The sequence below is a fragment of the Cavia porcellus genome, unplaced genomic scaffold, assembly GCF_034190915.1.
Source record: "Cavia porcellus strain 051 isolate PalLab524CR breed Dunkin Hartley unplaced genomic scaffold, mCavPor4.1 scaffold_5, whole genome shotgun sequence".
Taxonomy (NCBI): Eukaryota; Metazoa; Chordata; class Mammalia; order Rodentia; family Caviidae; genus Cavia; species Cavia porcellus.
The window spans coordinates 30,538,325-30,556,869 of NW_026947488.1; the positions used below are offsets into that span (position 1 = coordinate 30,538,325).

At 50.2% G+C, this 18,545-nt stretch overlaps 1 protein-coding gene across 1 annotated transcript; it reads left to right on the top strand.

Annotated features, from left to right (window-relative positions):
• The first annotated feature begins 1,858 nt into the window (after positions 1-1,858).
• On the top strand, positions 1,859-18,419 carry LOC134476173 (angiopoietin-4-like). The gene is made up of 5 exons (XM_063249468.1): positions 1,859-2,059; positions 14,865-15,020; positions 16,258-16,379; positions 17,918-18,150; positions 18,400-18,419. Exons 1-5 carry the CDS (start codon positions 1,859-1,861, stop codon positions 18,417-18,419), a joined length of 732 nt encoding a protein of 243 aa, XP_063105538.1.
• Positions 18,420-18,545: the final 126 nt, after the last annotated feature.

The window sequence follows — 18,545 nt, forward strand, 5'->3', positions numbered from 1 at the left end:
TGGCTGAGCTTCCTCTCTCCTCGGTTCCTGGTCCAGCCCTCCCAGGCTATGTGACCTTGGGTAAATTGATCAGCTGCTCTGGGCAAGGCTCTCTCATTTGTACAATAGGGTCTCATCTGCAGTGAAGAATGAAGCCGGGCTGGTAGCTCTGTAAGACCTGGCAAGCATGGCTGCTGGGGCTCCTCTTCCAGCCTGAGCTCTGCCCCTGGCACAGAGTCCTCTGTCTCCTGATGAAGCCCTGTCTTCAATAGGTCCCACCTCATTCAAAATGTCATCAAGATTCAAGAAAACAAAAGGAGAAGGAAAGAGAGATTAGTGAGCGGTAGTAAGGCCGAGCTCCAAGAAACAAGCAGGAAGGGAAGTGCTCAGGCCCCAAGGAGAAAACCCTGTGCTTCTGGGGTTTGTGTTTTGTGGACTGGGTGGGGCAGGGGAGTGAATCAGGGGTGAAGGCACAATCATAGAGCAGAAAACCAGTGCCTGCACTGCCCTATCTCCTGCCTTTCAAAGAGATAGGATTTTTCTCATTGAAGAAGAAACTAAGGACTAGACAGGATAGGTGATGTCCCCAAAGTTACACAGCTGGTAGAGCCAGATGTTGAAGAGCCAACTGCAAACCCCTCAGTCCCTGGGCTGAGGACCCACATGTAGTCCTCAGGCAAGAGCTGGGGGATCCCCAGGTTCACAGATTAGGATTGGAGGCTCAGAGAAGTGCAGCTGTCCTCTGAGGGCTCCTGGCCCTGGAAGAGCAGGGTTTATGGCCAGTTCCCCAACGTTGGGGACAGAACTTGGTAGATGTGCAGTTACAGCTCAGGATCTCCTCTGTGACCCAAAATCCCACTCCAGCCCTGGGACAAAATACCCTAGGACATGACAGCTTTTCATCACTGTCACAGCAACCTGGCCTAGGCCACCCACGCAGGCTCTCAGGGAGAAGTAGGAACAGAAGCCAGCTTCCACCTGGTGCACCCACTCCTCCTGAGTCTCTAGAAGCACGTGGCAGAGCATCCTTTCCACAGCCTCGTCCTGTCCCACTCTGCTCTCTGGGTGACATTGCCCTTTACCCCCAAAGAAGAGGGAACCCAAGGGCAATGGTGGAGAGGCTGAGAAGAGAGGGGCTGGAGGCTGACACTGGAGACTCCTAGCCTTGAAGGGCAGGGCCAGGAGGAGAGACAGTGTCAAGAAAGGAGCATAGATGCCCGGGGTTCAGAGCTGGGGATTTGGGAGTGTGCTGTGTGCCTGTGTCTGCATGCTTTCCTTCCATCACTCTGGGAAAGTCCAGGTCCCCAAAGGACAGTTTCAGGCCCTGGGGGCTAGGTGGGCAGAGAAGCTGTGTGACTGCTCGGGGTCAGGAAGGAAAGGAAGGAAGATACTAGAGTGCATAGGTGAGGGGTGGCTTGGGGTGAGACCAGAGATCAGGAGGCCCTGCAGCTGTATGACTTGCAGTATAAGCAGCCACAGATGGAGCTACACAGGTGTGTGTAGCTGTATCTACTCTGAGGAAGAGGAAGGAAGGGACCAGAGCAGAGGTGAGGGGTAGCCTGGGGGGGCAGAGGCCAGGAAGCCCTAGAGCAGTGGGCCTTGCTGTATAAACAGCCACGGACAGTGCTGGCCAGACAGGAGTCTGCAGCTGCAGGACCTCTGGGGACCTGCACCATCAGGGACACAGACCACGCTGGTGTCCAAGGCACAAGGCTGGCTAGTGGGAAAGACAGCCTGTGGGTGCTCCGAGTGGACTCTTCAACCCATCACACGTCTCTGGATGCTCTCCCGACCAGCCATGCTGCTGGGCAGCCTCCTCTTCCTGATAGCCACCATGACTGCAGCCCAAAGGAGGGGACAGCAGGCAACGAGGGGAAGGATGCAGTATCAGATCAAGAATGGCCTGTGCAGCTACACCTTCTGGGTACCTGAGCTTCCATCCTGCAACCCCTCCAGTTTGGAGGCTTCCAACAACACCCAGAATAACCAGCCACTCCTGGTACAAATGAGGCTGTTGTTCGACCATCAGATGGAGAAGATGGAGAACGCACTGAGGAACAACATGCAGAGGATGGAGAAGGTATGGCAGGGCTGGGGAGGAGGGGCAGTTCAGGGCTGTCATTGTCAGCAGGTGTAGTGTGCAGCGCAGAGGTCTTGCTGGGCACACAGGGATGAGAAATTTACGGTGCAGAAATTGGGATGTGAAGCCCGAGAGGGGCACGGGTGGATCCGATGAGAAAAGACAAGAGTGGGCAGCAGGGGAGCAGGAAGCAGCTCCTCACAGCCATGTGTTCAGGCTGAACACAGATCAGGCCTGTCCTTGGTGAGCAAAAAGCAGGGAGAGAACAGTTTGTCCCTTCTGGAGGAGGGGGAGAGACAGGCCATGAAGAGATGTCTGCTGTGTCAGATGGTGACCCAAAGGGAAGGAGACAGAGGGCAGGGTGTGGCCAGGCCTGGCTGTCTGAGCTCAGATCATTTGTGAGGATGTCACAGAGAGGTGGCCTCTGACCCCAGAGGACAAGTGAAGCAGGTGTCTGCAGGCACGTCCCTGCTGTGACACACATGAGTGCCGGAACTGCAAGGACAGAATGCAATCACCTGCCTGGGGACTCTGAGGCCTGAGAGTGTGGGGCTGATCACAGGGAGTGAATCATCTATGCTGATGAATCAGATGCAGAGAGGCAGAGGACAGGAGTCACAAGCACAGCACTATGGGCCAAGGCCAGGGCTACAGAAGGACCCCATCTGCCCCTGTCCTTCAACTAGCAGTGAGCACCTGCTGTGTGCCCCAGTGAGGCAGCTGAAGGTGGCAAGCTTGATCCTGCAGCAGTGTGAGCAGCGGGACAGCTGTGGGGTCCAGGGTGCAGCTGGCTGTGGCCTGTAAGTAGGAGCAGCTAAGAGAAGACATGGCCCAGGAACTACAGAGTAGAGGATGAGGACTAAACGTGTTAAGCTGCAGACAGCCCTGGTAGGCCTGTAGCAGACAGGAGACGAGCATGTTTCCTGTGAGAGGAGGGAGGACAATTCTGCCCCTTTGGTTTCTGGGTTGTTTAAACCTCATATTCTCCTGGTGGAGTTTGTTCCCCAGTGTGCACAGTTCCCAGCATCCTGTACAGCACCCATGTTGGTACGATACCACGTGGTGCTGTGTGTGGAAGTGTAACTACAGAAAGATGATGTGGGGAGCTGGGTAACTGGAAGTCTGGGGAGCCCGTCCCCATTCCTAAGGACTGGCTCATGGGTTTGCTGCATTTATCTGTGCCCAGGGTGGAGAAGCTGTGTCAGATCCAGTGTTGCCCTTGTTCACACAGCCTTCGCATGCAAATGCTGACCCCGTCCCTACTCCTGCCCAGCTGCTGCCCTCTGTGCCTCCCTCACACTTTCCACCACCCCTCAGCCGCATGCTCTCTGCTCCCCACTGCCCATACGCCCCTTCCCCTGGAGAGTGCAATTGCCTCCCAGCTGACCGGGCTCCAGGCTGTGCTGGAATCTGTATTCATCTCCTCAGACCACTGTCCCCAGGCCCCCTGAAATGTACAAGTGCTGGTTCCTCCTGCAGCTCTATCTTCTCCTGTCCCTGCCTGTCCCTTTTCAGACAGGGAGGTACTCGAATGAGACTTGGAGGCTGTGGGGTCCCCTGTGTACCCATTGAGCTCCACACCTTCTTTGGTTCCTAGGAAAGGAGTCTGACACTGTTTACAGGTCATTCCTCACTCCGAGGGTGTAGATCTGTCCCTTGTGCCCCCTTGGTCTCCTGCAGTGTCCCTTCCCAGTCTCCAGGACTCCTCTCTGCAGGTCCTTCACCTCCATGTGCCATTACACCCAAGGATCTCTCCAGTAGAAAGGAAGAGAAGCAGAGGAGGGAGGAACAGTGGGACAGGAGCCTCTTCCCAGCTCAGAGACATCCAAGGCTCGGCCCCTTCTTCCCCACTGCCATTTACACCTTGTGTGGCCACTCCAGCTCTCAAATCCAACAGCCCCAGCTTAGGCTTCACCTTCCCCGGGAACTGTCTGCCTCCGCTGCCCTGTGGACACCACACACCTACTCTGTCTCTTTTCCCTCCCTCTTTGGCTCCCATCAGGACCAGCTGCCTCCTCTCCTGGCCTTGGATTCAGATGGGTTTTATGAATCAAGTCTGCTAGCAGGCCTGATGTCACCAGGCAATGCTGGAAGCCAACAGTTGACACAGCCAGCTGCTGGCTATCACTGTCTGATGCCAGTTTATGCCGGATATCTAAGTCAACTCTAGGTCAGCTCTGCAAGATGCTGGTCTTTGTTAGTTGCACTCATCATATTTTGGAAATGCCTAATCTGTCTACATTACTCAGGATAAAATTCCCAAGTAGATTTCTAGGACTTTTGGACTCCACACTCCCTTTTCACATGAACTCCAAAGTGAGTCTTAATTATAACATGCGACTGTGCTGAGGCACAGGGAAGCCAGGACACAGGAGGGAATTAAAACCCAAGAAAAACCTGGGGAGTGTTGCTGGTATAGCAGCTGCAGGCCAGTTTCAATGGGGGAGAACAGAAAGCTTGTCCTGAATGCTGGGCATGCAAATAAGGGGCCCAAATCCCTCCCTGGTTGCTACATCTCCAGGTAGATGTCTCCCTTCTTTAGAAATGCAGCAGTGTTCTCAGGAAGTGCAGGAGTGAGGGCAGCCTGCCTGCACTCCTGTTATAAGAATGGTGACGGGGTGCCAGGGGGAGCAAAGAGAAGCAAGGAGGAGGGATGGACAGCTGCTGGCCAAACCTTCCCTCTCCTCCAGGCACTTCTGCAACCCACAGAAGGCTGCAGAGGCCGGCTGTACAGCAGCTCTGAGCCCAGGTCACCCCTCATCTGGGTGAATACCGCTGCCCCAGGAATGCTGTGCCAGGCTGGGCAGCCCAGTGGTCAGCCACAGAGCCTCCAGGGTACATGGTGGATGCTGGGACCCAGGGCCAGTACCACTCAGTGCCTCCCTGAGAGGCAGAGGGTGGGGGCACCTGCACCCCACCTGGATGTGGGGTAAGAGCCAAGACAGGTAGAGCACCTGCCACAGCATGTTGCCAAGGTTTCCCAGCCAGAAAATGCTACCACCCTCTACCTCTCTCTGTTGTCCACCGAATGCCCCTTGCTATGGACAAGAGAAAGGAAAAATGGGGTCGGCAGTAGCCCCAGACTGGGCCCACGCCCTCTTGCAGACGGTTTTCCGGTTCACTCCATGTCTCCTCTCTGGCTGGCTGTCTCTCTAGTCTCTCTCTCTATCCCTCAGCTCTTCCTCTGCTGGTCCCATGGCCACACCTCATACCTCTACCTCCATTACTGTCCTCACTGGAGACCCAGGACCCTGGGGCCCCAGGGCTGGCGGCTCTCACATCCAGCCAAGCAGCTGGGTTGGGACCTCTCTCTTCTCTACCCAAATAGGCCAGAAGGATCAAGGGCTGGGCAGGGGCCTTGAACTTGGCACTGTCCCAGCCTCTGCTGTTAGCTCCAGGTCCCTGACGTCAAACCTCAGAACAGGTTGGCTTCTCAGCCCAGCCATCTACAGGCCTTGCCTGGATGAACTAGGGTCAAATGAACATCCAGTTAGGAGTCTAGTGTGCAATCTGGGACAGGAGGACTTTCCAGGATGCCTCGGAGTCCCAGCCTCTCCAGGCTGCCCGTAAATTCTGGAATTTTCAGCCTTTGCTTATCCAAACTAGAGGAGAATTTGGGTTGCTGAACCAAATGCCTTGGAGTTTATTTTCTAACCTTGCTGCTTGGATCTCTCAGCAGTTGGAAACTGGGGTAGGGGTGAGGCAAGCGGCCTCTGCTTCCTAGAAGAACTGGATTATTTTCCAAGAAGGGGTCTGGAGATGGCTGGCCCAGATGTCCTTGGCCTTGGGAGGACCAGCTTGGTGCCTGGGTGAGGCTGAGGTGGCAGCCCCTGGCTCTGTCCCCAAGGATGGGTTTATTTATTTGCTGAGTGGCTGGATCAGGACATCCTGTAGAGCAGGGCCATGTGTTTTTGGCTCTGTCTTTCCTGGCCCAAGAACTGAGGCCAACTGGGATGAATACATACCCACTCCCCTTCTCCTCCTCACAGAAATGCAAGCAGGCAGCCCAGACTCCCAGGCCCCAACTTCAGCCAGACTGTAGGGTCCTTTGTTAAACCTCAGAGTCAGTTGAGACACCTGTGGGGTCCAGGGCAGACGGAGCTAGAGTGAGGGTGTCACTCTCGAGAGACAGCTGACCACTTGTGGGACCCTAGGGAATTTACCTACCCTGATTGGCTTCTCTGTGAAGTGGAACTCAAGCGCTGCCTGCCTCCAACAGTGAGGGCAGGACAAACACAAGCTGCCTGCCTCCAACAGTGAGCGCAGGACAAACACAAGAGAAATGCAGGCGGGTGTTTAGTGAGCACTCGGTGTGTGCCACGCACTGCCTGTGTATTTCGTGCAGATGATTGGGTTGACTTCTCACAGGGACCCTATGGAATGAGACTGTTTGTCCATGAACAGATGGGGAAACTGAGGCACCAGAGGTTAGATGAGTTGCCCAAAATCACATAGCCAGGAAGGGTGAGGTCAGACTCAATCTCAGGCCACCTGATGCCAGAACCCGGGCTCTCAGCCATTTGGCCAGTTTCCCGGCCAGAAATAAGACACAGCCACTGTGGGGTGGGTCGCTGATGCCCAGGAGGCCCTGAAAGCACAGGGAGATCTTCACCTCTATAATGCATCCCAGGAGCCTCAGCTAAAGGTTAGGATTCTGCCAGAGGATAGTCAGGTGGCCCCTCTGTCAGCAGACCACCCTTGAAAGCTGGAGTCCCCAGAGTTTCAGCAGCTTTGGTCTTCCATGTTAGATCCTCTCCACATGCAGCCCCACCAGGACCCTGATCCAGCTTGAATCTGGCTCCACTGCTTGCTGTGTCTTCTCAGACAGCTGGTCTGCCATTCTGGGCCTCGGTTTTCTTCTCAGTGAGATAGGGACAGGAGTGGAGTGAAGGTTATGGTGGAGATCAAACGAGTCCATCGCTACCTTGCCTGGCTCAGAGTCAGAGCTCAGGTAGCTTCAGGAGCATGGAAGGTCTTGGTGGACCTGGAGTCCAGGGTTCCCCACTTCCTGTTTTATTCAAGGGCCTTTAAAAATACTAAGTTTATTTGTATAATTTAGTGATATGTAATGATCACATTGTTGATGCCTGCATATGATATACGTCTAGTCCTCTTTTTTTTCTCATTCTCTTCCCTTTCCTCAACCCCTCATCCCCTCCTTATTTACAAAAGCTTTGTTTCTATTTTATCTTCTTTTCTCATTTTTTCTTTTCCCTTCTTTCCTTTCCCCCTCCTGAGTTCCTCTTCCCATTTGAACAGTTTCTTCTTATGTCACAATATTTATTATATACTTTGGTCCTTATTTACACTTTTGGTTTCTCATTGTCTCAGAGAGACAATGCAGTATTTACACATATATGTCTAATTTATTTCCCTTTAGAATATAGTTTCAAGGTATATCCATTTACCTAGAAATGTCTCAAGTTCCTTATGACTGAGTAGTACTCCATTGTATAATAACACAAATCTTTTTTATCCATTCACGAGTTGATAGATCTTTGGGATCTTTCCAAGATTTAGTTATTACAAATTGTGCTGCTCTAAACATAGGTATGCATATATCACTGTGATATGATGCTTTTAATTCTTTCTGGAAGACACCAAAAAGAGAAATAGCTGGTCACATAGGATCTCTAGTTCTAGTTCTTTGAGGAATTGCCACAGTGATCTCCATGGTGACTGCACCAGCCTGCACTCCCATCAGCAACAGAGGAAGATTCCTTTTTTCCCACAGTTCTGCCAGCATTTGTTATTTGTTTATTTCTTCATAATACCATTCTTTCTGGAGTGAGATTGAATCTCATTGTTATTTTAATTTGCATCTCTGAAATGACCAGTGATGTTGAAAACTTTCTCATATTTATTTGCTGTTTCCACTTATTCATCTGAGAAGTATCTGTTCATTTCAGATAGCAATTTTTGGATTGGGTCATTATGTTTGGAGGATCTGGTTTTTTTTTTTTTTTTGAGTTATTTAGATATTCTAGTGCTTTCTGAGGGGGCAGGTGGCAAAAATTTTTTCTTGCAGAGTAGGTTGTTAACTCTGTTTGTGGTTTCATTTGCTATGCAAAAGCTTTTTAATCAGATGAAATTCTAGTTGTTGATTCTTTGTGACACTTCCTTTGCAGTTTTGTTCATAAAGTCTTCGTCCACTCTGGTGTCTCCAAGAGTCCTACCTATTTTATCTTCCAGTAGATTTAGTGTTTCTGTTTTAATATTTATATGTTTGATCCATTTCAATTTTAGTTTAGTACACAATGAGACATATGGTTCTAGTTTTAATATTTGGTATGTGGAGAGCCAGTTTTTCTAGCAGCATTTGTTAAAGAGGCTGTCTTTCTTTCAGTGAAATTGTTTGGCTCCTTTGTCAAAGATATGGTGGCCAAGTATGTCTGGAGTTGCTTTTGCATCTTCTAATCTAGTCTATCTATCTTCTAATTATTCCATAGATTAGAAGATGCAAAAGATCTTTTGGTCTGGTTTGCTTCCTCCCAGTTCAATGTTGTTTTTATCACAGTAGCTTTATAGTTTAATTTCAAGTCAGGGATGTGATATCTTTGCTCTACCTTTTTGTTCAGAATTGCATTTGCTATTCTAGGTCTCTTCTTGTTCCAAATGAATTTTTGGATTGATTGTTACAGTTCTGTGAAATGTGCTGTTGGTATTTTAATCGAGATTGCAATAAATCTATATGTGACTTTTGGAAGTATGGTCCTTTTCATTATATTGTTTCTTCCTATCCAAGAGCAAGATATATCTATTTTTGTATATCTTCTTTGATTTCCTTTTTTCAGAATACTTTCCAATGTGAAGATCTTTACTTCCTTTGTTAGATTCCTAAGTATTTCATTTTTTGATACTATTGTGAAAGGTGTTGTTTCCTTTATTTTTTTCTCAGTGAATTTGTTTTTGTGTACAGGAATGCCATTTTTTTTGTACTGGGGATCGAACTCATGACCTTGTGCTTGCCAGGCAGGCACTTGTGCCACTGAGCTATATCCTCGGCCCGCTATTGATAGTTGAATGTTGACTTTGTATGCAGCTACACAACTGAATTTGGTTATTAAACATACAATACAAAGAACCAATGAATTTAAAAATTGGTGCTTTGAAAGTTTAAGTAAAATTGATAAATCCTTAGCCAACCTAGGTGGAGGCTTGGTTGTTTGTGGAGTCTTGGGATCATAGAGGGTTCAGCTCTTGTGCAAAAAAAGAAGCAGGAGGTTTATCTCTGGAATGAGAAGGAGAACGAAGAAGTTACTTATGGGGAGATAAGTTGTTTCTCTGGGTCTGGTACCAAGTTGGGAGGATGTAGCTAAACTCCAGGCTAGCAGAACCCATCAGTTTCCTACATGCAGGATGTCACACCAGTTTCTTTCTATAATTTGCTCTGTTCACTCAGGCTGGGATCTGTGAGACGCACAGCTCGCTAATGTTTGCAAAATGGGCCTGTGCTTTCCCAGTTTCCAAATGGGTGGGGTGATATGTACAGGCCTGGGAGGAGGCCGGGGATGTGTCTGGTGCTGCTTCTGTTGACAGGGCAGTGTGACAGCCACCATTGCTCCTTCTGTCTCCTAGGGTATGTGCCACTGTGTGCATACACACGGGGCTTTCTCTGAGCCAGGCCTGTGACATATGTTTAACAGGGATTCATTAAACCTCCTGGTGCTCTAGAACATGGGGTCTGTTCGGATCCCCATGTGTGATGTGGAAATGGAGGACTAAGAAGTGAGGGCGGTGGATGTGAACCCACAGAGACTGACTCCAGGCCACGTACTCTTAACCATTACAAAAAGGCCCCTTTGTGCCCCTGTTACAGATGGGGACTTGGAGCCTGAGCAGAGAGGGGCTTAGCTCTATTTACTGCTCAGAGAGCAGCTCCTAGACACCCTGGTTGCACTCAGGAAGAGCTGCTGTCTTTAGGCAGTTATTTAGCCTCCATGGGATTCTCTATAAGTTAGATTGACAGCAGCTTCTCCCTTGGAGAGTAGAAACAGAGAATATCACACAGAGAAATCAGAACAGTGTGCCACATGTGGTGCTTAATAGACATTTGCCAAAGTGGACAGGTCACCTTGGTATTACAGTTTATGTCTAGACCCAACCCACTAAGTCTCATGCAGTCATGGCTTTTGGGATGTGGTTGAATCTAGAGTTTGTGATCGATTCATGCTGATTAATGGTGTGAATGCTACCCTAGCCCTAAGGCGGGTAGCTTGTATACCATACAAGGAACAGAAAGACTCTTGTCTTTCCCTTGTTACTTTTGTGATTCTTTCACCATGAACCACACGCCAAGTGCCGTCCTGCCTTGGAACCAGCCAACCATGGGCTGAAACCTCCACAAATTGTGAGCTAAATAGACATTTCCTCCTTTAACTTTGGGTGTTGGGTATTTTGTCTCAGCAATGAGAGAAAAATAACTAACACACCTGGAAAGGTGCCTCACAGGGCTAAGGAGAGAGCTCAGAGTGTGAGGTTTCACTTCTTTCCACTGAAATTTCCAGTTTCTGCAAGTTGGGCTGCGATGAGGAGAACTCAACATCAGATTCTACATAGACAAAGTTCCTGGGAACCTAGGTTCCTGGACACAAACAGCCACAAGGGGACCAGTGCTGAGGACCCCTCCCCACCTTCTGGGGACCTCGATGGCCTGATGACAGAATGGACCTGCTGCCCCTCCCCCAAGCCATTCCCTAGCACCTGTCTCGCCCTCCCATGGGACACAGGTATTTAACAAGTCCTGTTAAATACCTCTTATGTGCAGGTACTGTGCTAGGCCTCAAGCAAACCAGACAGGAACTCCAGTGCTTTGGAGCATGATTTCAGGGTGTCTCCTTTATTCCTCCCAGAGCTCCAGCTTCCCACAGCACCACTGGGGCTCACGGAAGCTACATCACAGACACAGAAGGAAATGGTCACGCCATGACAGGAACAGGCTCTCTGCTCCCAGCACGGTGGCTCAGGCCCAGACCGACTCAGAGCAGCAGCTGAAAGTTGGATAACACTGCTGGGGATCAGAGAGAGATCTTTTCAGATGGGCCATTGAGGACACTCAGCCTTGTTACTTTGGTAACTATGTACTAACCCGTGAGCCAGTCACAGCAGAATTTCTCATGTCTTGATTTTGTATATCCATACAATGCACTTTACACATGGATCATCTTAGGAATGCTGCTGACAGCCCAGGAAGTAGGAGCTGAGATCATCACCATTTCAGGGAAGAGGTCCTGTCATGTATTGGCCAAGATCACCCAGCAGGAGAGTTGGAAGCTGCCACTCAAGCCTAGGCCCATTGATCTCTCTGCTTTAGCTTTTGCCTGCAGTTGGCACCTGCCTTTGCCAATCATGAACCACATGCACCATTTTCCACAGAAAACACATGCAAAACAGATCAGTGTTACTGATCTCCTCCTTGGTCTTCAAACACCAGACATACTCCCATCCGCCCTGGGGCCTTTGCACTTGCCTTTTCCTCCATCTGGAATTTCCTCACCTTTGACCTTCCCATAGCTGGCTGTGCTTCATTCTGTTGGCTCAGGTAACCTTGCTAGTGAGATTTCATTGCCACTTGGGGTCAACTTCCTTTCACCCCACTCATTATCCAGTACCCTACTCCCTACCTGGTTTATGTTCTCTACAACACTTGTCACTATTGCAATCTAGTTGATTTATTTAGTAGAAGGGATCTGGAATCAGAAACACTTGCCAGTGTTATTAATTCTTGACCTGCAAGTGCCTAGTATAGAGCTAGCACATAGTAAGTGCTCAGGAAGTAATTCCTGAATGAATACAAAAATAAAACTCAGGGTAACAGGCCGAGTTTGAGAAAATATATTTCATACTGCATATTTGTATATAAGGCATTTTCTAGACTCTTGTGTTGTTGGGCTTTTTACTTGTTGGAATATAATTCACATGGTAAAATTCAGTCTATTCATGTACAGGTCTGAGTTTGAACAAACATAGAATCATGTAACCACCACAAGCATGATATAGGATGTTGATAACAATGCCACAAATTTCCTCCCTGTCTCTCCATGCTCAGTCTGTACCCTTGGACTGTAGTTCCTGGCAATCACAAGAGATGATGGGGTGCATGAACAGATTCTAATTCATGTTGGGATCACACTGGGCAGAACTTACTAATGGGTTGAATATGGCAGGTAAGAAAACAGTAAGTCAAGGTTTAGGCCAGAGTTTGGAGCTTTGGAACTGAAGGGAGCCATTGACTGAGATGCTAAAGTGGCTGAGAGCTTCAGGGGCCGGGTAGTGGGAGTGAAAGATCAGAGGTCTGTGTTGGATGCTCTGTGCTTGAGATGCTTGCTGGAAACCTGTACAGAAAGAGGGAGGAAAGGGTGAGCTGACTGGATGTCCAGGGGGTTCATGGTGATTGCACCATTAGTATGGGGGGACATGGAAGCTCAGGAGTGGCTTAGCCCTTGGGCAGGGCCACGATGCACTGGGGACTTTGGATCCTCTGGCATCTGGTACCTGGTAAAATTTATGGATTCTTCTCAAAATCTCATAAAACAAAGGCACAAGAAAACATCAAAATCAAAATGTGAAAAGGAAGACCTGTGACAAAGTTGTAGCATTATCTAGTGTCAGATTTGATAATGTCCATAGTTCCAAAGTTGTAGTGAATGAGAGAGAGAGAGAGAGAGAGAGAGAGAGAGAGAGAGAGAGGAGACATTCAAAGACACTGTGAACAACTGTATGAGAACATTTGTGATTTCATTTGGTCATGAAGTCTCAGGGCCTGTGAAACAGGTCTGGTTTTTGGTCTAAGCTCATAATTGAATAAAATATCAATTTTAAATTACACATTAGTGGGCAAAAAGATGGAATTTTTCTCACTCATGTTCATGGACCCACTGAATTCTGTACTCAGACCCTGTGATCCCACGCTGAGGATATCAGCCCGGGGGGAGAAGGTGGGGAGGACTGGACCACCAAAGCCCCCAGCATGTAGGAGCCTGATAAAGCAGAGGGGCAGCCAGGGACAGGGGGGAGCAGCAGGACAGAGGCCTCTGGAAGAACTTCCACTGGATGTGCCACTGGCAGGTCCAGCAACACAGTGTGAGAAGTATCCCTTGAGTAGGGTGTCAAGGAGACCCATGACAAGTTGAATGGAAGAGCGCGCTAGAGGGGTTCCTGTGACTGCAGTGACATGATGGGGTAAACAGAAAGATTCAGCATCATGATTAGGGTTTAAAGTTTTTGTGAAATGCACCATAATTGCATATTAACTTGTTTGTGAGGAGGGTGGGTGTGGAGGTGAGAACAAAGTATGGCACTGTGGGAAGCAGGGAAGCTAGAGGGGCACTGGCAGAGCTGCAGGTTATTTTCAGGCAGGATCTGGGAGAGCACTTGTGTGCTTTGGGAGGGACTGACAGGGATGACAACACTGAGAAAGGAGACCAAGACTTGAGGGCTAGAGGGGCTGGGGAAGCTTTGGCTCCTCACAGTCTCCATGCCCAGGCTTCTCACCCTGGAGCCAGTGTCAGACGGAGCCAGAGGCTGTTGAAGGGCAGACTGCTGGGATGCCTGAGCCCCTGCGTCATAGAGCTGGGTGGGCCTGGAAACTTGCATTTCTAAACAGCTACCAAGTGGTGCTGAATTTTGTATCCACTTAGCAGAAAGCCCTGCTCTAATCAATCATAGCACCACCAGGTGTACCCCTTTGGGGTAAACAATGAAATGCAATCTGTAAAGGTACCCCTGGAAGAGGTAGGGATGGGAGTGTACCCGTGAGACCAAGGAGAGGAGGAGATGAAGAAACCAGCAGCTGCCACTTGGCCCCTAGTCCAGCTCACACCTCTCCCTGGGAATCCCTGGTTTTCTCAGTGACCCTTGGATCCACCCTACCTTGTGGGATCTCTTGAAGACTGAGTGAGAAGGTGAGGGAAGGAGCCAGGGACAGGCCAAGGGTGTTGGCCTGATCCAGCAAGAGCAGAAGAGAAGGTGCCTTGGAATGAGGACAGAGGGAAGGAAGGAGACTTCACGCACAGCCTGCAGGCTCTGAGACTGAGAACATGCTGTTCACCCTACAGCTGGAGCCTGGTGTCAGACCAGCCCTGCTTCCTGGCTTGTAGGAAAGAGCAGCCCTGTCCATGAAATGAATGACAGCATGCACATTCCCAGGATACTTGGGGACCAGGGTCCGACACTGCGTGGCAGATAGACAAGGCCAGAAATTAGAAAGCACAGCCTGGCAGATGGACCTGAAAACTGTACAAGGGAAAGATGGGTGCCTTCCCCTCTGGCTGCTTTCCTATGGGGAGCTGGGGCCAGGACATGACACGGGGCCTGTGCTCTAGCCCTTCTCCTCAATTCACTGAGCGTACGTTTATTAAACATCCACTATGTAACAAGCACTGTGATAGACACAGAGATAAAGTGGTGAACAAAATCGAGTCCCCAATCTCATTCTAGAGGGCAAGAGAGAACAGAGAGGTGCACATGTGGTATAGTTTCAGAGAGTGGTAATTTGAGTGTGGAGTAGGAAGCCTGCTGGGGGTGTGTGTCACTTTGGCTTTTTCTCTGAGTGAGATAGCAATATGGATGGCTTTGAGAAACAAATTTGATTTGGGTTTAACAAGCTTCCACTGGCTGTGGAAGGGAGGATAGTAGAAACCCAGAGACCAGGAAAAATTTGCTGGGATAGTCTAGGTGAGGCATGGGAAGGGCCTGACGGTACATTCTAAGACCCAGGGTAGTCTGGGACTTTGCATGGTGACACTTGGGAGGGAGAGATGCTTCTCCAGTTCCTGTTTGTAACCTAGTTTACTATTTCCCTTAGCTGGAGGAGAACATCCAGACCATCTTGGGATCAAAGTTGCAGCAGGTCCAGCAAAACATAGTCCAGAACCACATGGCTACCATGTTGGAGCTGGGTACCAATCTTCTGAATGAAACCACAGCCCAGAACTGCAAGCTGACCAACATGGAGGCTCAGGTAATGAAGAACATAGGTGGGTTCCCAGGCTGATGTCTTGCCTTGACCTCTGTCCCTGGGATAGATCAAGGCCTCTTTTGTGCCTTAAACCCTTGGCACTCCCTTTGAGGACCCTGGTCCAGCAATACTGCCATGTGGCCTGGGGGCCAGTGGGACCTGGCTTCTTGGCCTGTGTATGTGTAGTGCCTGAGTTGTGCTGGGCACCAGGCAATGGAGAGCTGCACAGTCCCTTCCTCCAGGGGTTTTAGGGGCCTGGGGAAGACGGTGATGAAGAATCCTTCAGGCGTCAGGGCCAAAGACTCCCTAGCAGTGGGAGGGTGGGAGCAGTGGGGAAGTGAAAGGATGCACAGGTGAGTGACAAGAGGACAGAGGGTTTGCCAAACCCCACTATTGCCAGGCCAGTTCCAGATACCTGGTCTCACTTCACAGCAGCAAACAAAACAGACGTGCGATTGTAACCCAGAGTTTACCAAGACAGTGAGCAGGAAGAGGATCATGTAGCTTATGTGGTGATCATGTTGAGAGAAGAGTGGGAGGGTGATGCGCTGGGCATTGTGGGTGGGACAAAGCTGGCAGTGCCACTGCAAGGCCAGGAGTGACCCCTGAGGAGCAGCACTGGAGCCAGGCTCAGTGGACAGTGTGTGCCAGCCAGGCAGAAGAGTGCATGCAAATCGAGAGGTGGGAGCATGGGGCAGCTCCAGGAACATAGGACACAAATGTGCTAGAGTGACCACAGGAGAGTGGCGGGTGGGGCCAGAGAGGTGACAGAGGAAGACTTAGTGGGCCATGGTGAGGACAGGAGGAGCAGCAGGGACATTGTGCATAGATGGGACACATTTGGAAAGGCTGCTGAGCAGCCTATAGGGGACCAGGGAGCCCTGTGAGGAGGCCAGTGCAGGACACTGGGCAAGAGGCCACAGAGTCAGGGGCTTCAGAAGAGGCCATAGAGAGAAGTTGTTAGGGACAATTTGGAAGGGGTTGCTGATGATATGTGCTGTGGGGTCAAGAATGATCCTTCTGGGGCTTGAGAACAGGATTGGTACCGTCATAGGCAGTGGTGGAGGAGGGCAGATTCAGGCAACAGAGCTGGTGCTCAGGCAGAAGAGCCATGTGTGAGTAGGTACATGAGTGACCGCAGGGAGTAGGAATTTGGGGATAGGCTCTTATTCAGGTCGATGGCATCTGGTAGGTTCCTACGGGGCCCACAGAGCACCCACCCTCCTTTTCCCTGGTATAGGCCAGCAACCAGACATCACACATGGAGCGCCAGATGATGGAGACTTTACAGACCACCGACAGGCTGCAGAAGCAGATGCAAGAGCAGAGAGAGACACTGAACCAGCTGCACAGCAGAAAAAGGTGGGCATGGCACTCGGTCCTCATGGGGCAGCAACTGAGCCAGGAATCAAGCCTGGGACCTAGGCCAAAGCTGAGGCAGGGGCTGAGGCTGCAGCTAGACATGGGCCAGTGTGGGGGGTGGGACAGAGCCTGATTAGGACTGGGGTGAGGGGTTGGGCCTGAAGCTGGGCCTGGGCCTGGGCCCAGGCTGATAAGGACTGTAATCAGAATTGGAGTCCAGAGGAGCTGGGAGGGGCATGGGCAACAGGACAGGGAGGTGGCTGAGCTGGGAGCCAAGCAGGTCCGGGGTACATCCCCAGCACTGAGTGGGGGCAGAGGAGGGGCAGGGTCTTGGGGCTCAGGACGCCTTGATTCTGTCTTCCTGCTTTCTCACATTCTTCCTCTCCTTTTTTTTTTTTATAAACTTATTTGGTTTTTTGAGACAGAACTTGCACACCATACCATTCATCCTGTACATTTTATGTTTTTATTTTTTTGTCTTTTTGTGATACGAGCTCACTGTGCAATTCAGGCTGGCTTTGAACTCACTTTGTGGCCCAGGTTGGTCTCAAACTTGCAACAATTCTCCTGTCTCAGCCTTCCAAGTGCTGGGATTATGGGCGTGCACCACCCTGCCCAGCTATCCTGTACATTTTAATTGGTCTTACTGATTTGCAAATAAATAAAACTGGTTGAGTTTACCTGCTCCCCTTCCCTGAGGACACCACAGTGACCACTTTCTATTCTGAAGATTTAGAGTCCCTTCATTTATGCAAATCTGTGCACACTTTAGTTACAAAGAAAAATAGTCATGGCATTTGGATAAGGCAGAGAAGCCTGTCCCCCAATCCCAGATTTTATTTTGGTTTTGAGTTGAAGGGAGAATAAACTGTTAAGATCAAGGTTTGAGGGAGCTAAATCTGCTCAGTGAACAACCCTGTCAAAAGGATGTGACAGTCATGGCATGCGTGTGCTTTGCGCAGACCAAGGCCATAGAGACTGTCCCCTCTCTCTGACTCAGGTGCCATTACTAGAGGTTCTTATTTTCATTCCCCTACCCTAAGTTCTGGTGGTGAGAAATGGGGCATTTTGAATCCCTCTCAATTGGGCAGTTGCATGGAAATCTGCAGAGACAGAAGACGTTGTCAATAATCTATTGATCAGTGAAGACAGCTAGAATTCTAGAATTTCTATGTGTCCCAATTTTCTTTTTCTGCATTATAATTTGGGGCCTGGGGCAATTTGTTCTGCCCTGGTTGGATTTATTTCTTAGTCTGGAGAATGGGTCTGCAAAACTGAATTGAAGGTAAAATGCTCCCTTCCCAAACCTGTCCCTTAGCTACTGGGGTCTGGAGGCAGACAATGTATACCTGGGTGCTGGGGTCCACTGTCCCGATGGACCCCAGTGCATACCACGCCCCTCCCTAGTCCACACCTACTATGGACATGGACTGTGGGACTTGCGACTCTAAACCGGATGCTCCATTTCTCTGGGCCTCTCTGTGTGATTATGAGTTCAAGGCAGAACAGCAGGCTCATTCTTGTGTTCCACCTTGCAGTAACCTGGAAACCCGGTTGCACACCATGGAGACTGAGTGGGAGACCCAGCTGGAGGGGCTCCGCAATGAGAGGGAGAACGTGAGGCAGCAACTGGGCCAACAGAACAGCAGTCTCACGGGCATCCAGCAGGGCCTGGAAGCCCTGCGCAACAACTCCAACCTCCTGCAGCTGCAGCAGCAGCAGCTTATGCAGAGCCTGCAGCTCCTCAAACGCATGCTGGAGCAGGGCGCAGGTGAGCTAGTGGGGCCTGTGGGGCAGAGGCTAGGGAGGAAGGCAGGAGCCCAGAAAGAGTCCTGCTCAGCCTCCAGGGTCACTGTGGGCTGGCACCCATCCTGGGAAAGGCCACTCCCTTCAACCATCCAGACAACAGAAATACCAGAGATGGCCATAGCAATGGTCCTAAGAGAAGCCAATCCAGACTTCATCTCCTGACTCCGCAGGTGCCTGGGTTTGCCCCATCCCATCCCACCTTTGTCCTCAGTTTCCTCATTTGTCCAATAGAGGTGATGGTGTTAACAAGGATAGCAGCAGCCCAGATGACAACTTTGGGTTCCAGGCTTCACCCTTCAGCCCCACCTAGCTTTCCCTGGGCCCCAGTTTCCTCATGGAATGGGCATGTAGGACCCA

Excerpts from the sequence above, each read along its gene's own strand:
- LOC134476173 (XM_063249468.1), top strand. The coding sequence starts at position 1,859 with ATGCAGTATCAGATCAAGAATGGCCTGTGCAGCTACACCTTCTGGGTA. Across the intron at positions 16,380-17,917 it reads CAGCTGCACAGCAGAAAAAG|TAACCTGGAAACCCGGTTGC; the intron begins GTGGGCATGGCA and ends TCCACCTTGCAG. Across the intron at positions 18,151-18,399 it reads CATGCTGGAGCAGGGCGCAG|TTTCCTCATTTGTCCAATAG; the intron begins GTGAGCTAGTGG and ends CTTTGTCCTCAG.